Consider the following 9,596-nt stretch of genomic DNA (forward strand, 5'->3'; position numbering starts at 1 on the left):
TAAGTATATATCTCCCTATGATGGCACAGATGGCACATGTATCAGGCTGTCCCCACCCATACCCCTTTCCAGCCAGGGAGGGCCCCTCTGTACTCTCGTCTTCAGCTGTCATAGATGGCTTCTCAGGGCTCCTGGGCAGAAGACCAATCTCAGCCACTCAGATGTGCAGGGCCTCTCTTCGGTTAGTGCTTGGTGCAAATTGCCTCCAGGTCCTTGAGGAATTCTCACACACAAACCCCCCATCACCCCCAGGCCTCAGAACATCTGCATCTTTTGAGAATCGATTCACTTATGAGCCCCACCTGGCTGAGCCTGAGGAAATGAGGATGCATTGATCAGCTTTGATCACTGGGCCCTAAACGGTCAATTTTCAGCAGTGAGGACTGGAATAAGAGCAAAACCACAAGGGAATCCTGCACATTCAGAGGAAGGTAATCTGGTTAGGAAACTGAATTTTCCAACACCTATATTGTGATGAATGGGAAAGCTTTTTTTTTCAACCCAGCGAGGGAAATGTGAATTTCAGAGAGCAAGTACAGCATGGTCAAAGGCTGAGATGGGGCCGTGCGGGGCAGGTTCTAGGATCCTGAATTGAGCAGTTTGGCTGAGGTGTGTCAGTGGTGAAACAGTGGAAAGAGGCTGCAATAAAATGTTGAGGTCTAAAGAGGAAGGCTGGAAAGGCACAACGAAGTGTGTGTGCCCCCTGAGCGGGGACTCTGGCATTGCTTTTCAGATCTGTCAAAGCTAACGTGAGGCTTCCTTGCTAGGCCTTCCCAGCAGGCCTGCAGCGTAGTGTTCAAACTGGCAATTTTAGGCAAAACATGCTCCCGCATTTCCCTGCATTTTATTTTATTTTGTGCTTTAGGTCTCTTCGACAGCTACCGGGTCTTAAGCCAGCAACAAAGAGACTGTGACGTCCTGTGTCCTTTCTAAGGCAGAAGACCCATGGTTTCCAGCCTGGGTTCCTTGCCTCGGTGACAAGGCTGGCAGGGGTGGGGGTTGGGCCTTCCCCGCCACTCGTTCCAATTGGTCCTCAAAAGCTAACCAAAGGCCAGAGCAGAGGGACACCCCCTCCCCCGTAGTGGCAGCCAAAAAGTAAAGAGTGGATGGGAAGAAAGTGGTCCCCATCCCTCATGGCCTTATTCACTATAACCTTAAGGAAAGGACATTTTCAAACATAGCCAGAAGTAGAGAACCGATGTCATGATCCCTGAATCCCCACTACCTAGCTAGCTTCGGCCTCCAGGCCGACCTGGCTTCATTAAACCCTCTCCCACCACCCTTTTTAAAACAGGCTGCGGGCGGCGTGGTGGAGGAGGCACCCGGAGGAGCGGGCTCCACGCTGCATCACTAGCGGCTGGGAAGACTAGGAAGCGCCTTAGGGCGGGGAGCTGGGCCACACTCCCCCCAGCCCGCCGTGGGCCCCCCTCCCCCTCCCCGCGCGCACGCAGGGCGGGGGCGGAACCTGAGGGCGGGGCCGCAGGAGGGCGGCGGGGGGCGCTACCCTGGCGGCTCAAGGCGCGTGCGGCCGGGCGCGGACCACCAGTCCCTCCTCGCCCCGCCGCCGTGCGCTGCCGCTCCGCTCCGCTCCGCAGCAGAGGGGAGTGCCTGCCGCCGCCTTCGCGCCGCCGCCGCCATGCCCAACTTCGCCGGTACCTGGAAGATGCGCAGCAGCGAGAATTTCGACGAGCTCCTCAAGGCTCTGGGTAAGCCGGCGCCGAGGCTGCGCGCGGTCTGCTGCGAGCCGCTGCGGGGTCCCGTGTCCCGGAGAGGGTGGCCGGGGAGGTTCGGGCAGGAGGGAGTCCGCGGGGCAATGGATCTGTTTCCTGTGCTCCAGCCGCGCCCCAGCCCCACGGTAAAGGAGAGCCGGCTCCGGACCCCAGCGGTTCAGCTAACGTTTGCTGGCCATTTGGCGCCTTTCTCGACGGCCCCGTCTTTCTCTCGTGCCAGAGCAGCGCGAGGGGCAGGGACTTTGAGCTGGGGACTGTCTGAGACCCGGGCTTGCATGAAAACGCCGGGTAGCGCAGGAAAGCCACTTGCCGTGCCCGAGCCTCGGTTCCCCAGGCGAGGACCGAGGCGAGTGGAGCCCTGCCTAAAGCCAGAGGATGGGCCTTACCGGGCAGGTCTGGGGGCAGCGAGTGGGCGCGGGCGGCTGACCCGGGCTCGCGCTTCCGCGCGCAGGTGTGAACGCCATGCTGAGGAAGGTGGCGGTGGCCGCGGCGTCCAAGCCTCACGTGGAGATCCGCCAGGACGGGGACCAGTTCTACATCAAGACGTCCACCACGGTGCGCACCACGGAGATCAGCTTCAAGGTCGGAGAGGGCTTCGAGGAGGAGACAGTGGACGGACGCAAGTGCAGGGTGAGGCCCGACCCTCCTTCCCAGGCACCCCTTCCAGCCCGCGGGAGGTTTGTGTGACCCGCCGTACCCCGGCCTCTCCCCACACTGTCCCCCGGCGCCAGCAGGCGCGCGCTCTGCGCTCTGGGTGGCTGTGCGATCCGGCTGCGGTCGGTGCCCCGCTGACGGCGCCTTCAGCGCTAGCTCTGGCGAGACGTAGGGAAAGGTTCCTGCCTCCTGTTCGGCGCAGCTGCTGCGTTACCTGTAGTAGGGGGGGGGGGGCGGCTGATCTAGGGCCCTGCTCCCTGGGTCCCTGGACCCTGGGAGAACGGTTTGGATCCAGTTGCACAGCCCGGATCGGCCGCCACCTCTTCCTGCCCTTCCGTGTTTAAGGTCTTGAAGGGAATGGTGAAATTCTCCCTAAAGTAAAAGCAACGCAGGTCCTAGCTCAGAAAATGTACCAAGTGTCCTTTGTAAGTCCTCAAGGGAGAGATGGAAAGAGGTCGGTAGGAGGAAAGGGGAAGAGAGGGAGAGGGCGAAGGAGAGGGAGACTGATTTATAAGGAGACTGGGCTTGTAACCCTGACTAGGCTAGCCTGGAACTCTGAGTGTAAAACTGGTGACCTCGAACCATAAGGCTGGTGCTCCTGACTCTCCCCTTGGAGTTCTGGGATTACAGGAACCCACTACTGTATCCAACAAGCAAGAGAAGTTGGGGGGGGGGGTGTATTTGTTTTTGTTTTGTTTTCCTGAAACATGAGCCAAAGGGTGAGTCTGGAGCAAATTACTGTTTTTCTTTGCAAAACTTGCACTGGTTAGAGTCAGCCTTGCTATCTTATGCTAAAAGGATGCCCCCTTTCTCCACCCCAGGTTTTGTGGTGGTTGTTTTGTGTATTTGTTTTCCTGTTTGGTTGTTTGTTTGAGACAGGATCTCACTTTATATCCCAGGCTGGATCTGACTTGCATCAGTCCTCCTGTCTCCTCCAAGTGCTGGGATCACAAAGTGAACCACCACACCCAGATTTTCCAATGTTCTGAAAAATCTGCAAATGAGGCCAAGCGTTGTGGCGTGTGCCCTGAATCCCAGCACTTCGAAGGCAGGGGCAGACAGATCCCTGTGAGCTCAAAGATAGGCAGACCTACAGAATGAAAAAAACAACAAAAAAAATTGTAATGTAACAACGTTCTAAAGAATGGGAAATTATTTCTTTTCTCTTTCCAGAGCCTATACCTGTCTGATCCAATTGTGACTCCAGTCACCATGTTTGGAAGGACAGAAAGACACGGCCCCCAATGGCAGGCTCACTCATGAGACATCAGAATTTTGCCCATCAAAACTGATCCCTGCTTGAATTTAGAGTGACCTGAGGTTCAAGTCACCACGTTGTTTGAAAACAAAACCAAAATACAACCAAACAAAAAGGACATGGGTGGGAATACAGCCCAGTGGTGGAGCATGCACCTAGCGTGTGGGAGGCCCTGGGTTCGATCCTTAGCACCACAGGAGGGAGAAAGAAAAATCAAACAAAACAGAATGAAGCAGGACTGGGCATCTGCTGGAGAAGTCGGCTTGGCCACAGGCAGGGCTCAATCTGGAGCCGTCTAACCCCAGCAACCGCCGGAGAGGGCAGCTCTGACTTAAAAACAACAACAAAAGAATCATGTAACACCCTGGAGAAAGCAGGGCTTAAAAATTCCCCACCCCTTCCCCCACCCCTCGTCTAAAGGAGTCCCAAGTGTTAGTTTAAAAGTGATTATGTGCAGGCTCAGCGACACCCAGCCCAGCTGTATCTCACTTTGCCGTGTGAGGATACTGGGGAAGCTGCAGGGACTCTCCCTTTTGCTTGTTCACCTCCAACCCCTTGAAGAGCCTTCAGATTGGCCTGGTTTTTCCACAAAATGTTTCTAGAAGGATGTAATCTGAAAAGCAGAAGCATTTTTATCCCCAGAGACAGACAGCTGCTTTACTAGAGCAGGCTGTGTGCTACGCTGAAGAGAAATGTGGAGAGAGGAAGGTGTTAGTCCAGAATCTGGGCACAGACCCACCTTCTCATCTGCTGGCCACCGGAAGGGTTGCAAATGTACCATCTCAACAGTTGTAACATTTTGTGATTCTGACAGAAGGTACTTTAAAGTCCAAATTGTTTGGAGAGGTTCCCTGTGTTGATATAAGTGGATCACTGTGCACGCTGGATTTTATTCCGAGAGATGTGAAGCATGCCTGAGGCTTTGCTGCTCCAGCGAGGCTGTGTATGTGTGAGATAAGGTGTGTTTGCACCCCGTAAAGCCATGACCAGCACTCTGAGTTTGTCCTTTCTGTGGCTCAGCGGAGAAGACGCTGTGCCCGGCTGACAGGGACCATGTGTTGCTTTTCTGCTGGGCGGTTATTCTCTGGTGTTCTTTGTGTTCCTCCCCTCCCGCTGCCGAGACGGTAATTAATATCACTAATGGTTTTCCTGCCTTGCAGAGTTTACCCACTTGGGAGAATGAGAACAAGATTCACTGCACACAAACTCTGCTTGAGGGGGATGGCCCCAAAACTTACTGGACCCGAGAGCTAGCCAACGATGAGCTGATCCTGGTAAGGACCCTTCGGCTCTGAGTCAATCCCAGGGTTCCCTGGGTTCCCCAGAGGTGGGCTGCACAAGTGTGCTGTCGGCATGCTCACTTTTCAAGAAAGGTTGGAAGGCGTGGGGGTGTAGGGGTGGCTGAGAAGGTGGGTAGCTGAGACTGACTTGAGTGCCAGACTTTTTTCCAAACTGTTCTATGCCAACCCCAGTGGTGGCATAGAACCCCAGTCTCCTCTCTGGGTTGGCCTGGCACGCTGAGGCTCAGTGAAACCCCTCAGCTTAAACAAAACGAGATTCCCCCCACTCCCATGATCCACTTTGCTGGGAGAGAAAAGTTTCACAAGATTTTCTCACATCCTCATTCAGAGTCATACAGAATATTTTTAGTCAAGACTTAAAAACTCTGATGGTCCCCCAGGAGCCAGGCAAGGAACGCCAATTTGGGAAGTATCTTAATGTACTGGTGTGGAAAGGTAGGCTCACCAGAGAGGGTGAGCACGATTTAAAAGTACGCAGTATTTTGTTGTTGTTGTTATTGTTATTTCTTTTTATACTTTTTTTTGTTTTGTTTTGTCTTATTTTGTTATTTTTGAGGTAGGGTTTCTCGGTGTAGCCTGTCCTGGACCTCACTTTGTAAACCAGGCTGGCCTCCACCTCCAAGCTCTGCCTGCCTCTGCCTCCCAAGTGCTTTGCTCAAAGGCCTGCACTGCCATGCCTGACCTAGACAGAGACATCTTAAGCATCCACAGCTAAGCAAAACTTACCTGGTAAGGAAATCAGCTTCAGCCAAGTGTAGAGCCTTTCTGTCCAGCCCAGGCAGTGACCCAGTGTTGCCATGGAGCCTTCTGAAGGCAGGAAGGGTCGGGAGCTCCAGGCCATGAGGCTATAGAATAAGACCCAGTCTGCAAAGAAAAACAGTGTTTAACTTAGTCACATCTTACTCGGGTTTGTACAGAAGAAAGAGGAGGTGGAGAGGACGAATAACCCGCACTTGCTTCCCCAGGGTTTCAGAACTGACTGACAGCTCCCACCCCAGGCTAGAAAGAGGCCCAGGAACCCTTTGTTCCCCATCAGGCATTCTGTTCACATCTCCCCGTGAGACTCCTTTAGTGTCACCAGTATCTCCCTAGAGATACTGAAGCCTGAAAAGTTTGCTGGCGAAGGATGCCCTGTGTGACCGTGGCATGGACCATCTCTGTCCTCCCCAAGCTCCCTTCCTCCTGCTGTAAAAATGAGAGGTTGAGCTGTGGCCCCTGAGGGTCTTTCCAGCCCTAAAATTACATGTTTAGCCTGCAAGAAGACCCTCCTTCGAGCTGTCTGCTGCTCTGAGGCCGTTGGCTCTCTCCCCCTTCCTCTCCTCCGGTCCTTTGCTGGGATGATTTAACCAGCTCTTCTTTCATGGACAAAGGGCTGGCTTAATCTGCAACCTGCCTAACGTTCCCAGCAAAGGATCACTTCACAGACCCAGAGAGCAACTGGAGGCAGAGACTTGGAAATCTAGGGAGACGGGGACATGGAATTTATAGGGACCAGGGGTAGCAAGGAATGGGAGGATGTTAGGGTTCTTGAATCTGGCTGAGGGTTAAGTAGGCTTGATCAGTTTACACTGAAAAGGTGGGGTTTTGTTGACCTTTTTAATACGGAGAAGCTGGAGGCACGGTCTAAATGTCAGCGAAGGGCTCCACCACATTTTGTCCTTTACGACCCCACACTGCAGTTCCTCCCAGGCCTCCTCCCCTGGCCCAGAGAACATATATACAAGCCTCAAAGGGAGCATTAACTCTTGGCATTTGGGATGTGAAATGTGGGCTTTTGTTTCAAGGGTTATTATCGTTAATAAATCTAAAACGTTGGGAGATGTAATCTCCATGTAACGAGAGGTAAGTAACTTTAGTTTAGTTGAAATAAGTGTCCCCAGAGCCAACAGTAAATTGCCATGGGCTGTAAATCGTCTTCCTTTGAAAACTGAGTATACTCCCTTGCAGTGCTCTGGGACGCTCTATAGAGTTTCTTTCTGGAATGTCTAAGCATAAATGTATGCCCTGGGAGGCTGGAAAGGGCTTTCCGATTGGAGTTAGAAATGTGGGGATTTCTTCACAGGTCAGGAAGCTATTTTTTCGCCTGGGTGAGCTCCAGAAATCTATGTGACTGTAGGCCCTAGGAATTCTGGGATATCAGCATGCTTCTTAGGGTGTAACATTTGAAGAGTAGATTTATGGTGGGAACCCCAATACATGCCCAGGACATAGCATCAGATGATTACTCAATAATGGGAAAGAGGGGAGACACAAAGCCCTTAAAAACTGCCCTTCTCATCAGGGACTCTTTAATAATCACTATATGAGGGAAATGTTTCTTGGAAGCATGTGATGCCTTAGCAAATATTCCCAAAAGCATCTGGTCACTAAGTGCTCGAAGGGTAAAGATATGAAATACATCCCATTCTTACACTGATTAAAATAAAACAGTATGGCTAATAGAACATTTGCCTCATTTGGGCAAGACTCTGGATTCTATTCCCAACTTGGTAAGACAAATAGATTTAAAAAAAAATAATCTAAAGACCTTGAGATAATTAAGCTCTTACACAATGGTCTTAGCTTCTCTTGAGTTGTCAGCCATTTGGATAATCTAAAAGATAAAGGCCATGCAATGAACCTAACAATTGGGGAGGTTTCGTCTTGAGGTTTCGTCTTTGTCTTTCTTTCTTTGTTTTAACTTTTACTTTACGTGCGTGGGTGTTTTGCCTGCATGTATGTATGTCTTTGTACCACGTGTGCACCAGTCCCCTTGAAGGCCAGAGAAGGGTGTGGTATCCCTGAGACTGGAGTTACAGACACTTGTGAGCTGCCACATGGGTGCTGGGACTCGAGCCCTGGTCTGAGAGAGCAGCCGGTGCTCTTGACTGCCGAGCCATCTTTCCAGCCGTTTTTTGTCTTTGGTTTTTTTGCACATGCACATTTGCTTTCCCTGTTCTGAGTGTGAGAGGCCCGGAGAGCAGGCTCATGAGTAATTGGCAGTTTGGGGGAATTTGAGACGTCTTACTTACACAGGTGCTACCATTTCAGGGACCAGAAAAAAAAAATGTTCCTTCCCGTCCAGGGAAGGATTTATGTCCTCCCTCTAGCCAACAAAGAGTCATAGAGTCTTGGCTGGAAAGAGCCCTCAATATCATCCTGTTCAAGGTCACCCTCCCCTCAACACCGCCCCCTGCCCACCCCAAGCAGGCCAAGGGAGGGAGAGACGTGCCCGCCTATGGCTGCAGTGCTGAGTCAGAATGCCAATGCTATGCGTTCTTGCATCTGCAAATAGTGTTTCAGTTTAGAGGTGATGATTATTATAGCTAAACCTCCACGTCCATAGGGGATTTGTTGCAGGACCCCTGCAGGCACCAAAATGTTCAAATGCTCAAGTTCCTTATATAAAGTGGTATAGCATTTGGCCTATGGACAAACCTCCGGCATCATTCCTAGTTTACAGTCATTCCTAGCTTACCTATGACACACAATAGCATATAAATGCCACGCAAATATGTCATAGTATACAGCCTAGGGAATAATAACATGAAAAAAAGTTATCCGTGTTTAGCATGTATGCAGGTTTTAAGTGAATATTTTAATCTGTGCTTGGTTGACTGTGAAGGTGTGGAAGCCATGCGTTCAGAGGTCTGGCTGTCCCTTCATTGGGCTGTTGTCTCCCAGGCTAGATGGCTGTGTCCCAGAATGCAGTTCTATCTTATCTCCAAAGCACAGTCCCATCTGGCTGCAGCTGCCCAAGCCCCTCATTCTCGAGGGTGAGACAGGACACAGAAGCCCCTGAGAAATATCTGATTTGACATTCATCTTCTTTCAGCCTCATTTCAAAACCAAAGTCAGGAAATTTGCATGTCTTGCATCAGCATTCACAGGTTTTGGAAGCAAAGGAGATCTGGATATGACATAATTCTATGGCCTAGCTGTTTCTCTGCTGAGAGGGGGCTTAGTGGAGAGTGCCTGCCCCGTGCCCTGAGCACTTAGCTTGAGCCCACAGCTCAGGATTTGAAGTCTGCAACGAAGCGCTACTAAAAGGACAGTCAGTTGACTCATTGGTGAAGGGTTTTAAACATTTTCTCACAGGCATCTGTACTGATTGGTTTTCCTTTTCTTCTCTGGGCAGACATTTGGCGCCGATGATGTGGTGTGCACAAGAATTTATGTCCGGGAGTAAAGACGGCCAGCTCGTTCCTTCTTTCGTGACAGGATGCAGGTTCCCTGAGGAGTATGCGGGCGTCCTGCACTGCCAGAGGGTCTTTCTCCCCCACACCCCTCCCCAGTGAATATTAGGCAACCCCATTTTCCCTATGACAATGTTGTTGTGCCCCCCTCAGGCCCCTGTTGCCTTGTGCACCCCTGGTTTGGCATTTGCATGGTTGTACCAGGCATTAAACTGGTTGGCTGAATCTCAAGGCTCTTTATTTGAGGGCGCCCGCTTCTGTTGGAGCTTGGGAGTCAAAGCAGCTCTGTGTTGGCCTGTGTCACATTTTCAGCTTTGGCCTGCTGGCCTAGCTACAGGGCATGGAACATCCATCAGTGGGCACGAGCTCAATTAGTCATGAATGGTGGTTCCTAGTAGGAAAACAGGCAGCGCAATCCAAGGGCTCTACTGAGGAGAGTGCGTAAGAAAGGCACTGGGCAGCAGAGTGAGGTGGCACA

At 51.6% G+C, this 9,596-nt stretch overlaps 1 protein-coding gene across 1 annotated transcript; it reads left to right on the forward strand.

Annotated features, from left to right (window-relative positions):
- Positions 1 to 1,389: 1,389 nt before the first annotated feature.
- Crabp1 (cellular retinoic acid binding protein 1) lies at positions 1,390 to 9,343 on the forward strand. The gene is made up of 4 exons (XM_021644340.2): positions 1,390 to 1,706; positions 2,182 to 2,360; positions 4,803 to 4,916; positions 9,061 to 9,343. The coding sequence occupies exons 1-4, from the start codon at positions 1,637 to 1,639 to the stop codon at positions 9,109 to 9,111; spliced, it is 414 nt and encodes a 137-aa protein (XP_021500015.1). The 5' UTR covers positions 1,390 to 1,636; the 3' UTR covers positions 9,112 to 9,343.
- The last annotated feature ends 253 nt before the right edge of the window (positions 9,344 to 9,596 follow it).

The sequence above is a fragment of the Meriones unguiculatus genome, chromosome 1 (genome assembly GCF_030254825.1).
Source record: "Meriones unguiculatus strain TT.TT164.6M chromosome 1, Bangor_MerUng_6.1, whole genome shotgun sequence".
NCBI classification, from domain to species: domain Eukaryota; kingdom Metazoa; phylum Chordata; class Mammalia; order Rodentia; family Muridae; genus Meriones; species Meriones unguiculatus.